General features: G+C 36.1%; 1 protein-coding gene across 1 annotated transcript; it reads right to left on the bottom strand.

Annotated features, from left to right (window-relative positions):
• Nucleotides 1-1812: 1812 nt before the first annotated feature.
• On the bottom strand, nucleotides 1813-5637 carry LOC123529057 (period circadian protein-like). The gene is made up of 5 exons (XM_045309251.2): nucleotides 5481-5637; nucleotides 5184-5207; nucleotides 3556-3873; nucleotides 3103-3297; nucleotides 1813-2199 (listed from the first exon to the last, which is right to left on the bottom strand). Exons 1-5 carry the CDS (start codon nucleotides 5548-5550, stop codon nucleotides 1988-1990), a joined length of 819 nt encoding a protein of 272 aa, XP_045165186.1. The 5' UTR covers nucleotides 5551-5637; the 3' UTR covers nucleotides 1813-1987.
• Nucleotides 5638-14748: the final 9111 nt, after the last annotated feature.

The following is a 14748-nucleotide window of genomic DNA, read 5'->3' as shown; positions in this document are numbered from 1 at the left end:
AATCTTCCAATATGAGGTTTGAAACATGAAATCCATTTCTGTGTCCGTTGTCTTTCCTGTAAAGTGTGTCATAACCTTTGGAAACATCACATTAAATTTCAAAAATCCACAAGACTACTTGCGGATTTTGACGTGTAGCTATGCCCTATAGCGGATTTTGACGAGTAGCTATGCCCTAGAGCATTAAACATAAAAGACGTATAAATTCTGTGAAATGCCAACCTACTTTCGTTTTCGATAATGGTGACGTCCTGAAGAAATTAGTGACACATTGCACAGGGATCTGTTGCTCTTCCGAACTGTTTCGTGTGACCGGCAGTGACCGGCATCACTAAGCGTGTGAAGAAAGTACTAGAAATATTTTACTTTTTATATAGAGAAACGTTTTTCTGGCCTGGTTGTATTTTTGGTTACATTTGAGTTAAAGTGACACGTTGGTCTAGTGGTTACACTTTTGACGTCAAGCCAAAGGATTTGGATTCGAATACCAGTCCGTGCGCTGGAAATTTCGGAGATTTTCTCGAGTGTCTCCCATCTAGAAGGCCAGTACTGGTTCTTCCAAGGAAACACGGCTTCGCTTGTATCGGCGTCTTACAGCGGGGTGTGTTAGCCGGGCAGACCTGTACTTTAGGATCTGCTGGGGTGCTTGGTTTAAACATATTTAAGTCATTTCGTGAATCAATTACATGGGTGTTTTCTCTTGCCGGTGTCTGTACTGGTAGTGGGTGAATTTGGCGCCTTTGCATGTAAAGCGCCTTATGAAACGAACGCTGCATAAATTGGTATAATATAACAGGGTTTTATTGTGTAAGAATTATTTTGAAAGCGTTCTTGAATATTAGTGTTCATACAAAATGTTTAATAGGCGTTAATATTTGTGAACCTTTATCAAAGCTACAATACCAGGCTCTGTGAAAATAGATCTTTTTAGTCAGTTTTTGATATCCTTAACTTTAGTACGTTGTTTCGGATATTATACTGATGTTGCATTTTGAAGATTTCTTTGAATTGAAAAGATTGTTGCTGACTTTTCTTTCTAGTTATACCTGGCTCGTAACGATACCCCTGGTCTTCTTAGATACCTGCGTCTAAGCTAAGTTTGGGGACCGCTCCCAGAATACAGACTTGCCATTGGTCAACTCAAAACTTTATTTAGAAACAACAAATTAGATACTGTCGTTTTGAGATTGGCCTACAGACCAAGTTTTATAATCTTTGGGCCATACTTATTATTTCCAAGAAAGTGGACTCGAAAGTGATTCGATTTAGTCTCAAGACTGCTTTATATTTTGGCCAAATAAAATTTAGTATCAAAGTATGTATCTTATCGGGACTTTAACCACCGACTTCATAGCTACAACCAGTATGGAAGTGTAAGGTTTATCCAAGTGATAGCTGAAATCAACTCTGGGGAATATTAAATCAATTATCTTTATATAAAACAGATCGGAAACTCAGTCAAAAGAATGTACATTATAATCTCGCTAAATCTCACGAAAACCAATGAGAACTGCTGATGAAGATGCTTTCCTTGCACTTTACTTAATTAAGCCCCTAAATATTTTTATCAGACTGACACGAGATTAATGGAGAAATTGGTTTATTGCAATTCCGATGTTTGTTATTTCTTTGATTTCATCATGGACTAAAGTTGACCGATACATCTGAACAACCAGAAAATTGCGGTGTACATTTTTGGAGACAACCCATAGACAAGATATGATCGACTCCATCTTGTTCTCGCATTCTGTGTAAACGGTGAAATATGCTGATACATCAGTATAGCATTAAAACAAAAACACAATGGCAGTATGAGTTGGACATATATTTTATTGCCGGACAGTAAAACTTTGATAATACTATGAATACAAATTGCTTTAATAGTATACATGAAATAAATACTTAAGTATAGATGAGCTGATCAGATACACTATACATGTTTTGAGAATCACAGTTTTTACTGAGAAGAGAGAAATTAGTTAAATGTCTATTTTCCATTTCCGCTTACATTTACAAATGCGGAGGCACAGGTCTCTGAATACTGGTTCCAGACGAGTCCGGCCGGGCAGCTTACAACAAACACGTCACCCCAGAGATCACACTGGATGAATTTTGTGGAGTCTGGGTGGGGGAAGAACAGTTTGTTGGCGGCAATGGTCTCTGGTGTGCATGGGTTGTCAAGATTTCCTGATCCGGTTCCTGAAAACATTTTTAAAAAAATTAAAAGCTATTACGGCAAAAGTTTGGCAAATAATAATAACCCTTATCATGCTGGACACGATTGATTCTGCCTTTGTGACCTGTGTAGATCATGATCAGTCTGCACATCCGTGCAGTCTGATCATGATCTGCACTGTTTGCCATTCAGCCAGTATCTTTTGGTAAGCACCCCTTTTAACAGTTAATTGTACTTTCCAAATTGAAAGATGGACAAGTTCATTATAGTAATTTAGCATGGTAAAGGTTTACAAATGCACTAATTCTGCTACAGTAACATCGAACAACATAATAAAATTAAGAAGAACAAACACTTGAAGCCAATAGCCCGCCTGGTTTTTTCGCAAGTTTTCAAAACATATACAGTTACATGCAAAATTAAAGCTCCCAAGAAGCCTTGTAAACATGTAATTCTTTTTTATTTTGGATAAAAGCTGCTGCCGTTTTTTCTGCATATTAAAAAGATGACACATTTTCTTATCTTTATATTTTAGTTGTATAAATTTTTGAAATACCATACATCTGAACGTTCATAAAGAACAGACACATTTAAGTATTTCTGACCTACCATTGACGTTAGTGACAGACTGTGACAAAATATTGATTCGTTGGCAATACATGTAAGCCTATGGGTAAGGGCAACATGTTTTGGCACTTTTAGTATAGCGAAAGTGTTATATAAGACAAATAATCCGTAAAAATCAATCAGGTATAATCTATCCAACAAGATATAAAATAATGCTCTAACTATTGTTTGAACAGGTCTCAACAGTTCTTATGTAGTTTAATACAAAAAGAAACGCACGGATCACTTATTTAAGAGCCTCAATCTTGAACCTTACAATAAAGGTCATTTTTCATTAAATATAACGTAAAGCAACATACCAGTTCCGGTGCCTGTGACAGTTCCGGTTCCAGTTCCACCGGTACTGATGCCTCCGGTTCCGGTTCCAGAACCACCGGATCCGACGAATTTATAAACGCAAGAAAGGCGGCCCTCGTTCCATACCAAGCCGGAAGAACATGGGAGAACATTTGCGTGCCCTAACATGTCGCATTCAATAAATTTTGTGTCGTCACCTGAAAGGAAGCAACTTGACTTTAAGTGCTTTATTTAAGAGCTCTAATGAGTAGCTGAAATATACATTTTCTTTGCAACAATAGTCTGTTGATATAATCAAAACTAAGACACTGAGCTCAATACAACGCAGTGCAATAGATTTTCATCTATTCGAACATCTTGCATGCTAAGTTTCAGTTCTTTTATACAATTTCAAAAAGTACTTGACCTGATTCAGTAAATGCAGCATCAAATTCATGTGACTGTTCTATATTTACCTTTCACGGCAAAGTAGATGTTTCCTGCAGCGAGTGCGTCCGGTGTGCAAGGGTTGTTTGGATTTGCTACAGCTGGCTGGGTACCAGGTTGGGTACCAGGCATTGGTGCCATGGTAGTTCCCTGTGTCACGACGCTTGTTGCTTGTTGACGGCACGTGCTAGTGGTAGAACTGTAGACTAGATTTTCTGGACATTGGATGATGTACATGCGTCCATACCTGTCACACTGGATGAATTTGGTGTTGTCTGTTGGGTGGGGGAAATATACCTGACTTTGTACGTTGTTTACACATGGGTTGGGTACATTTTTGAAGGCATCTGAAAAAGATGTAAGTTGCATGGGTTGTTATGTCAGCAGAGGATGTGCGCTTCAGGCATGCGTAGTTGGAAGTATTGCAAATCGTCAACTTGTAATCAGAGTTGTGTTATATCTTCATCCGTAAGTTATTAACACTTCTATCTTAGTTCATACCTGAGAATCTTAGTTCATACCTGAGGATCCTAGTTCATATCTGAGGATCTTAGTTCATACCTGAGGTGGTCAATTTGATTCTGAACATGTCACAGATTTGTTTGAAACTTTTGGGGGTGAAAGTGTTCACTTTTTATTCACTGGATCAACAAAGACTCATTTTTAATTTTTTTCCTAACCTGGCTGCCCAACCAAGATAGCAGTTTCTTCAAACATGAATCTAAATTTACTTAACGTATTTTGTACTATGGATTTTAGGTACGTAGCCTTATAATTGTCAAATGGAACAGAAAAGCATAAAGTTTGTTGAAATCAGAAGAAACTTTATGCCGATTTACAGAGTATCCTTAAAGGGAGATAAGAACAAAATTTAAGAAATAAACGGACATGTAAAAATGTTCAGTTACGATATGTATTTAACTGAATGTTACAAGTTATACTGTTTGTTTAATACATGTATATATATCTAACAGAATGTATGAAAACTAAAACATGTGAAAAAAATTGTTGCTCAAATTAGATTAACTACCTTTATCCCATGTATGCACTATGGAAGACACTGTAATTGATATGAGTCGTTTTGAACACTTTATGTACAGAGAACAAATTTCACAATTAGAAACATTTTAAGACATTTTCTCATTTTTAGTGTATTCTGTTATAGCTTTTTTATGAACAAAAGCCCCATAGAGTTAGACCGCTTTTAGAAACGTATGTTTTACTATTTTTTCATGATATGTTGTAGTTAATCCCCTTTAATATGAAAGCATTCAAATAGTGGACTATTTCATTTTATTTCAATATAATTACTAGTTTTACATTTGCATTGGAAGATATTGAGATATTTCAAAGGTAAGTTTTAAAATAGTGTGAGCTCCTTAATCCAGTATTTCCAATCTATTCTGGTTGCGCAAGCAAGATAGGTAAACTAAAGGGAGGTAATATTAAGTTTACAAACGTAAGCTATGATGTTCACGAATGAAAAACACACATTTTCAAGATTTTTATCAAAATTTTGTATATTTGATCATTTTAGCAGTGTGAAATTGATAGAAATTTCACATTCATATCTCAAAAAACATCATCGAAAAACATTTAATCAAACCAGAAAAGTATGGTGGGAGCAAATAATGGATTTTAAATTTAAGTCACTTACCCAAACAGTTGGTAGCCGCCTGTCCTGAAAAAAAGAAAACGATGCTTCAGTTAGAAAGACTTGTTTGTTAAAGTTCAAATATAATTCAAATATTCACCATGAAGAAACTTTACAACTTGCTGGCTATTAATTTTATTGTGTGAAATAAAACTAGATCTATTTTATTCAAAGAAATACTTTAGTTAAAAAGAATTGAAATATTTATGAGTACAGCTATACATTTAGTAATATTATTCTATTTCAGTTCAATTTGAAACAGAAACAAATAACTATGGAAAAAAATGTTTGTCAACTTACTTCTTTCTCTGTTTGCTGGGTTAGCAAACGTTACGGCGCAGACAACACTTAGCACGATCAATCGAAACATGGTTCCAGCAGACGACACGATCACAGCAGAAGAGACTAGAATACACTGAAAGTTCGGCGACGTTATCGGCTTAAACTGTCGTTTATATACCCGAGTTTCTTTATCAATCTCATTGACGGCCAAATGTTATCTCACATTTACAACTTAGAGGTGTTGGTGGTATTCCTGTTGACAAAGGGCTCACCCTAAAGTTCCAGTGTTGTCAATTATCTTAATTGTATTAAATTGGAAGAAACAGCTTTAATTCCAGGGTAAACACTACGTGCTCTTCACACATGATCCATAAATGTGTTTGTATCATTAGTCACTGTGAGTCAAATCTGGACAGCTTTATTGCGCATTTCACTGTACCTCTTCTAGCATCCACCACTTTGCCCGATGAAACGGTCCTGTACCGGGTGCAGATCAAGTATAAACCCGAAATTGTTTCCCGCAATATTGATATTCAGTCCAAAGTTATATATCGACGAATAGACCTATCATTCATGTACCAGTTTGCAAATCTCTCTTCCTTATTACATGTGCCGCTTTATGAGTTTTGTTCTGACCAGCGTTTCGTCTGATACTTAGGCCAAGCAGTGAACACATTTGCCAGACATGGGATCTATTGAAAGTCGCCCAAGGTGTTCTTGAAACCTTGCACATTCACGAGACCGTTAATCCTGGCACATCTTTGCTGCTATGCTTCAACTGCTTTGTTTTTTTTTCTCGAGACCGTCTTTCCTCGCACATCTTTGCTGCTATGCTGCTATGTTTTTCTCTCTCTCAAGACTTTGCGCATTCGCAAAACGTTGTCGTTATGCCACCGAGACCTTGCACATTCACACAACTTTGTCTCTATGCTTCAACTTCTCGGTGTTTTTTTCTTGAGACCCTGCACATTCGCACAACTCACCTTCTCGGTACTTTTTCTCTACTGGATGTTAACTACTGGATGTTAAACATGTCGAATGTAGATATGCTTGCCTCAAGGAATAGTTTGTGAAAAACATATAACCAGAAAATATAGACTATTCTGCTTCAAAGTTCCAGTGATCTACATCAGATAACTCTATTACCTTATTATACAATATGCTCTAAAGGGGAGATAAACTATGCTTCGGCCTCAATATAATAGGCACTTTTTCATGCACTGATTGCCAGCTGAATACAACCCTCGAAGTATCTCATAACAGTCGGATGGCTTCATCAACTATCAATACTTGCCGGAAAAGTATAAATGATCATAACGGTTGATAACCAATATTCATAACAGACCGGTTCAGAAATGTTGTTACAAAGGTATAATATTAGAATCGAGTTCTTTTTGCTCTGTTTTTCTCTCTCTTGTTGTTGTAACACGTACATACGTATAAGAAATTTCGGTCGACCCTCGAACACAACTTTACAGGGTGGACCACTAATGTGTTTGTGTAAGGGCTTCCTGACTTTGTTACATTGCCACGGGTGTTAACCACACGCCGAGATCTCGGACCACTGTAAACCTCACAGAATACGGTGATAACGATATGTCAGATTTGTAATCAGCTGTGTTAGCCATTTAGTCACGAACCGAGATTACATGTTAAATATTATACTGTCGTCTGCTGGACAACGTATGTATGCGCAGACGTACGCTGAAGACCAATAGGTCGGACCCGGATTGCTTTTGCGGATTAGCGACAGACTCTTTGAAGTACAGAAAGATTTGTAGGTCGTAGATGTCACCCCGTCGTAAAATAAAGTAAATATAAGTTGTTCTGTTTGAAGCAAATTGTAATCTTTACACGCTAAATGATAAACTGATATATACAGAAAAAGAAAATAATGCGTGTTTTTGTCGAATTTTCTCAAAAACAACTTAACAAAATAAACATGCTCAAAAAAGACTTTTCCTGTTCTATATATATATAACTTACGTCAAACTTAAATTTCCGGGTGTCAGTCTCTCAGAGTGCATTTTGAATTATCAAGTTTTCTGTCTGTAAGGTATTTTGACAATTCAAGTCCGTTTGAAACAGGTACAGTTGAACTTGCTTTAAGCGGCCATCTCCATTTAGCAACCAGTTCCCACAAGCAATTGATCATATATCTTCGCTAAGTGACTTTTTACAATTTCAATCTGTCTTTAGGAGCCGCCAGCCTTAAGTAACCAGACTGTATCGCTCCCTTGACTGGCGGCTTAATACAGGTTTGATTGTATAAAAATATGATCAATGCAAAATATCCAGTTGTCGTCAATTGCTATTATTGTTAAACTTGGAGCTACAGTTTGATTTGCAAGATTTATAACTGGATTTTTTCCCCTGATTTTCAGCTTTAGTTTGCAAGATATAGCTATAATTTAAATATCATTCTAAAAGGCTTAGCACGAGGTATTATCTTTGATAATGTTAATTGTATTTTCGCTGTATAAAATTCTAGCTTTGAAAAATTTCGAAAAATTATATTTACATGCACTGAAAAATGTTGCCTTGATGCTAAGTAATATGTCTTGAAAGTTTCATAACAATTCGTCAAAGATAAAAGACAAAATTTAAACTTTAAAACAGTCTGTGTGTCTAGTCTAGTTTGTAAAATACCCTATTAAAATCGTTTAAACGTTTCAAAACTAATTCAGTTTATTTGAAAAGTTAATTAGTTTCTATTCTTGAAGTTTTTGTTGGCTGATGTGACATAATAGTGTTGTGTTCACTTCAAAGAGAGATCAACGAAAAGCCGTGTTACGGAAAAGGAGGGTCTAAAAGTTTGCATTTTAAAACTGTCCGAGTGACTTACATTGCTTTAACCTCATATCAAAAATACCTGTTGTACTTTAATGACACGTGTCTATGGAGTTAAAATTTTGCAGACTTAGCTATTTAAAGTACAGTAATATTTGGTTCATTTGGAGATTAAAATAATAGTGGGCGGGGGTGTTCAAGTACATTATAACGTAATACAATACTTACGACGTGAAGTAATTATAATTTGAGCCGCGCCATGAGAAAACCAACATAGTGGGTTTTGCGACCAGCATGGATCCAGCCTGACCAGCCTGCGCATCCGCGCAGTCTGGTCAGGATCCATGCTGTTCGCTATTAGTTTCTCTAATTCCATTAGGCTTTGAAAGCGAACAGCATGGATCCTGACCAGACTGCGCGGATGCGCAGGCTGGTCTGGATCCAAGCTGGCCGCAAACCCACTATGTTGGTTTTCTCATGGCACGGCTCATTTATCGAATTTGCTATTTTTTATATAGATTATGGACGTTTTATCAATCAACATCCTAACATACAGAACTATGGAATGTCATGTTCTGTTTCCATTTTGTGCTACTCGTCACATAATTAAATGGCTAATAATCTATCACTAGTAGTAGATGCAGTTCGGTGGTAACTGTTTTGTTGGTAATCCACGGATACCCCCATCTGCATCTACAACCAGTGACAGATTATTTCATTCTTGCACACTGAACTGACATTTCCTGTGATTTTACCCATACCGGCAAAACCCATCTGGCACGAAGTGCCGTATGACTCCCGTACTGTTAATTACAACTTACGGTTCGTGCACTGATATTTTTGTAATGAGAAATGCGATAAAAATTAAATGCTCTTGTATAGATATGATAGAAATATCACATCATAGAAATATCACATTATGAAGCGTTTAAATTTGATGAACAGCAATCACGGCCATTTGATGGTGTTGCTACTTACCATCTTTATATTACTTCAATGATGCTTTTTGTATCAATACAGTTGTTTGTTTCAATTTAAAGTAATGTCATAATTTGTTTGCATTAGATTTTTGAATTTCTTCATATTTTCTGTGTCAACATAGCAATTGAAGCTAATATTTACTTCGTGTACACATGTTTATCTATGTTATTGCCAACACTTAAAGCTCATTATAGCTTATATATGCTGTGCTTAAGCCAGGTGTACTAGCTGGACGTAACTTAACTCGTGGGCACTAAGCAACGAGTTCCTATGAAAGAATGGATCGGACACTGAACGGCAAACAGGATAATTATGTTAATGCAGATAAACATAAATTGCCAAACTTGTGAAAAAAAAAATCGTAGGTATTCCGGTCATATCAGAATTGTTTTAAAGTTTCTCTGACATAAAAAAAGCGCGAGAGATCTGTTATAAGTGTGATTTAATGCTCCAATCTTTATTGCAATTTCAACAATGTTAAAATTACAGGAGGTTCATATCGCACTGAAAAACAACAACAGTACTTGGTTACTACTCTAAACTTTAAGCACTGGATTGATATAGTGGTAAAATGTATAATATGTAAACAAGCTTAACTTTTTTAAATAAAAAGCTAATATGCGACCCGTCGTGAAAATAATTACTTTAACATGTTTTTAAACTTTTAGACAGTTCGTTCAGATGTTGAATTGGCACACCGTCACGGATTTGTGAATCGAGTGAAAAATATGTGCTCATAACAGGGGTCCAGGAAATAACGTTGATTGTGAATAATAGCCTAAATTGAACAGTCCACTATTTTTAGACACTGTTTGTAACAAACCCAAATGGATATCAATTATAAGATATTACACATTTTATAGACGAATTTACAGTTAGTACATGCCTTAGCAATGGAAGTAAAATTTCCCGCATGCGCAGTCTACGTAGGGTGAAAAACAACATGACCGCACAATGTAAACTACGTTAGAGTTATATCACATTTCAATCAATTAGGTCAATATGAGTCCGTATTGTAATAAATTACCAGTGCAGGACAAAAGAAATTATAAATAACTATTCTTCTGCAATATTGATCTTTCACCTCGACAAATTTAGGTTAAAGAAAAATGAAAAGTTGATATTTTCCATTATTTTAAAAAGCTTATGTTTGTATGGACATTCTTAATAACATGATTTGACAGAACTTACAACCTGTCGCAATTAGCTTACATACCAATATCATTAAAAGTCGAACTTAAAAATAAAAAGTTTAATTAACAGTAGTTGAAATATGGATTTTAAAAATTCAAAACTTAAAGATTTTTGACGGGGTTACAGATTAATCCCAACTTATAACACCCCACCACACGCACGCACGCACGCACGCACGCACGCACGCACGCACGCACACCGGTTTGGACCAGGGCCAGCATGATGTCACTACATGTAGCATTTCACCTGAAACTGACTACACTGCTTTCTAGAGGTCATAGATGAAAAATAAATGCATCCTGTGGTTACAATGTCAAATGTTAAAGTATTTGGGGATCAAAATTATAAGGTTTGCAACTGAAAGTCACTACAGTGTCACGTGATCAGTCAGACACACGACAGCAACCGACGTCAAGTGAAATAAAATACACTTGCCTACCACTACTGCCGTAACACACATGCAACCCACTTCAGTTGTTGCAACCCACTTCAGTTGTAGCACACACGTGTAATTCATCACCGTGTATTTCATAACTATTTACAGATAAGTGTACCTTCCAAACAATTCTAGCGACGTCATACACTTACAGAAAAATGATATCTTCAAATTAGGTTTCTTTTTACAGATTTTATTTCCTCCAGGACTTTATAGCCAGCAGTCATGTGTGATAAATACTACAAATACTCAAGGACTCTGTCAATGTTGAATACTTTGGTCTGAGTTGGACACGACATTCCCTTGCTTCTGTTATATGATGATAACAGTCTGACAGCTCGGGTCACATTGCTTCAATCCTTTTATCGTATATGTTTGTTTGCATTTTTTATTTTGGGTTTTATGCTGTTTTTCAACAGTATTTCAATTATGTAACGACAGGAAGTTAATCTAACCAGTGTTCCTGGATTCTGTGCCAGTACAAAAACCTATTCTTCGCAAGTACCTGCAAACTTCCCGACATAAATTAGAGATGGAGGACAGATGATTTCAGACACAATGTCTTATATCAAAATGGCTTGGAGAACATATGTCTAACCTGAGGATTGATCTCAAGACCATGTGATCCACAGATTTGCACTCTCCCCTTTGAGCTAAGCGGGTGGGCTCATATATTATAGGTAGAAGTAGCTCCAACATCACTGTGTGTGCGTGTGTGAAAATACTACTGACATCTTTTTTTTAAGAATTGAGTAATATGATATATGTACAGGACAAATACTAAAAATATCACATTTACTGCTTTCATTTAACTTCCCTGATAGGTGGATGGTCCAACATTTGGCATCCGTCATCAATATTTGGCTTAAAATATTTTGTCTGAAACTGCTGTCAGCATAACACTTAAAATTTTGCCTGTAGCATCCTGGCAAAGTCCCCTGTCTAGTATGTTCAAATGGTTCCACTTAAGGGGCAGGCAGAGCTATAAGAGAAAATCTTTTGAGAGACTGCTTCTCATGAACCTCTTGATGGATCTTCTCTAAACTTTGTCTTTATAAGCATTCTTAGTCTCCTATCTCAAATGATTGTTTGGTCCCTTTTAGGGACAGCATAGAGTAGAAAATCCTTTCAAAAACACCTTGATGGATTATCACCAATCTTGGTCCTTAGCATCCTTGCCAGGTCCTTTCTCAAGTTTATTCAAATGATTTTGCTTGGCCTCTTTTTAGGGGCCACCAGAGCATAAACAAAAAATCCTTTAAACATTTTTTTCTTATGAACCATTTGATAAATTTTCATCAAACTTGATAAAAAGCATCATTGCATGTGCCTTTTTCAAAATATTTTATTTGCTCTGCTCGACTGAACAGCAAAAGGAAAGGCACCAAAATTATGACAGTGCTACTTAGTGATAACGGACCGCTGTTTTGATGACGTCCGCATATAGTCAGGTAGAACGTTCCTTAAATGACGTCTCAACTGTTCCGTCTGGTGAACAGAATGACCGTGAAGCTGATTTAAAATGCAACAAAATGTGTGCAATTTATGATACAACCTTGTTTACAAATGGAAAGGATTAATACAATGTAAATATAAGAAATGAATTAATTCTTTTCGGATTTCATGCGAAATGAATGACAGAGTAGGATCAGCAAACTAAACATGAATCGCACTCATTGTCAATTCTATTCTGTCAGACAGTTCGCATAAACTCTGAAAAAAAAATCATTTCTTAAGTATATTTTTACATACAAAAATTATTGGTTCTGCAAGTTCCTTTGATGACAAGAAACCTTTGAATTTGTGGAGTTATTTAACAGTGTTGAGTACAATACTGTATTTACAGCAGCAATTATCATATTTGGACGAGGTGAATGCCAAGGCACCTGAAGTCTTTGCTACGCATTTGTACGCCGGACTACGCAGGCATATCTCATACCAAGTCATGCACCGCAATTAAACCTATCTGTAAGTAACCTAAACAGTTAGAGTTGTAATGCACGGAATGGTCGGAATGCTGGGAAAAGGCAAGGAACTTTAAGAACTAGAAAAACTAATAAAATTAAAACTACCAGTTGCAGTTCAATACTGAATTCTACTCAACTCTGTTTTGCAGTCATGTGATTGAAAACAAAGGCTGTAAGATGTTTTAACCAAAAATACGTTGTACTTACTAACACTTCTCTTACTGAGATAAGGCTTGATAGCAAGTTCTAAGCATAACTGTAAAATCTTTGCCCCAAAGTATTAATGGCGGGGCAAAAACAGTGTTATCCACCTGCTTACCCTAAAGGGTAAAAACAGGCAAACGGAGTGAAATGGTATCCCCTGCGAAATGGGATAAAGGTTTCACCCTTAAAAAATTCTCAGTTCACAGAAAGCACTTATCTTTTCAAATCTTAATATATGTGTTACAATGAGCTTGACTGCAGCAAACCAAACTGCAACTGAACCATGGTTTCCTCCATTTCATTCCAACAAAAAATGTTTTTCTGTTTTAAGTAACACCGTCCTAGAACTTGGACAAAGCAAACTTTACTTCAACTTATTTTTGGTTTTCATGAAAGCTACCTATTATGTCAAATTTGATCACAGTTTCTCATTCCTAACTAAATTATTGATTACAAACCACTTTATTTAGTAACAATCTAGATCCATGCTGCCCAAAATGCAACCAGGAACATTGGTCTTCATTAAAGCTTCAAATTTACAGTCGCATTCCTAACTGATGTTATTGTGAGAAAACAATTTTTTTTTATTTTCAGTAACAATGATCTTGGCCTTGACCCAAAATACAACATAGGACCAAGGCCTTCATGAAGGTTTTCTGAATTCAAAGTTCATTTGCGCACTTTATCCCTAAATAAAGTTATTGAGCAAAAACAATTTTCTATTTTAGTAGAAGTAATCTTGACCTGGACCCCAAGAACACATACCAGAGTCTCCAAGAAAACTACATCTGTACCATTACTAATCTTGGATGCAAATCCCACAGCAAAAATAGACATATACAATTTACAAACAAATACACTATGCTGTAAGTATTTTATAAATGAAAAGAACATGTAAAGGTATTGTACTTTGTTATTAACAAAGACAGTTTGGGGTGGGGTGGGGTTGGGGGGGGGGGGGGGGGCGGCTTTTGCATTCCTAAAGACATTTCATCACCACCCGCTTATATTCCAAGTTGAAAGTCAATATCTTGAACAGTTTCGAAGTTTTTCACTGGACACAAAATACAATGGACAAATCTGACTTTTGAACTTGAACATGTAACCTTGACCTACTAAACTGGTTCATGCACTCGGTACATCACCTCACCACTGTCTGCCTTTATGCAAATTTTAAAGACAATAAATTGAGTGGTAATTAAGTTATGCTCTGTACACAAAATATGACAAAAAGATTGCTGTAACCTTCACCTATGTACCTGGTTTGTGTGCTCTGCACATCTGGTCCGAGAGCTCACGGACTTTTATTGCAACAGTTGAGGCCAAAAGAAGTTTATACATTTTTGGAAACAATATTTCATATCCTCCATGAAAATCCATTTCTTAAGTGTCAAAGCCGTGCCTATCTATATTTTGTACACTTATGTTTGTGATAGGGGAGGTAAAACTCACTTGTAAAAATTAAGAGGGTACGGTAAAGTTTACGACTACCAGTTTTTTTCACTATTTAACTACAGTAACTATCTTATTGTCATTAAATGTATATATGTCAACCAATGTCAGCAAAAAGGAATTCATCAAAAAGGAATGAAGGGCAAACTTGATATTTAAGGTCAAAAGTCAAATTTATGTACAAATCACAAAAATTGGCATATTTTAAATTTATTTTTATTCTTAAAAATTAGTTTGTTACCATAAGTCACTCAGTTTTACT

Source organism: Mercenaria mercenaria, chromosome 13, assembly GCF_021730395.1.
Source record: "Mercenaria mercenaria strain notata chromosome 13, MADL_Memer_1, whole genome shotgun sequence".
NCBI lineage: Eukaryota > Metazoa > Mollusca > Bivalvia > Venerida > Veneridae > Mercenaria > Mercenaria mercenaria.
Note: the sequence above shows the minus strand (reverse complement) of the source record. Positions and strands in the feature narration are given on the sequence as shown.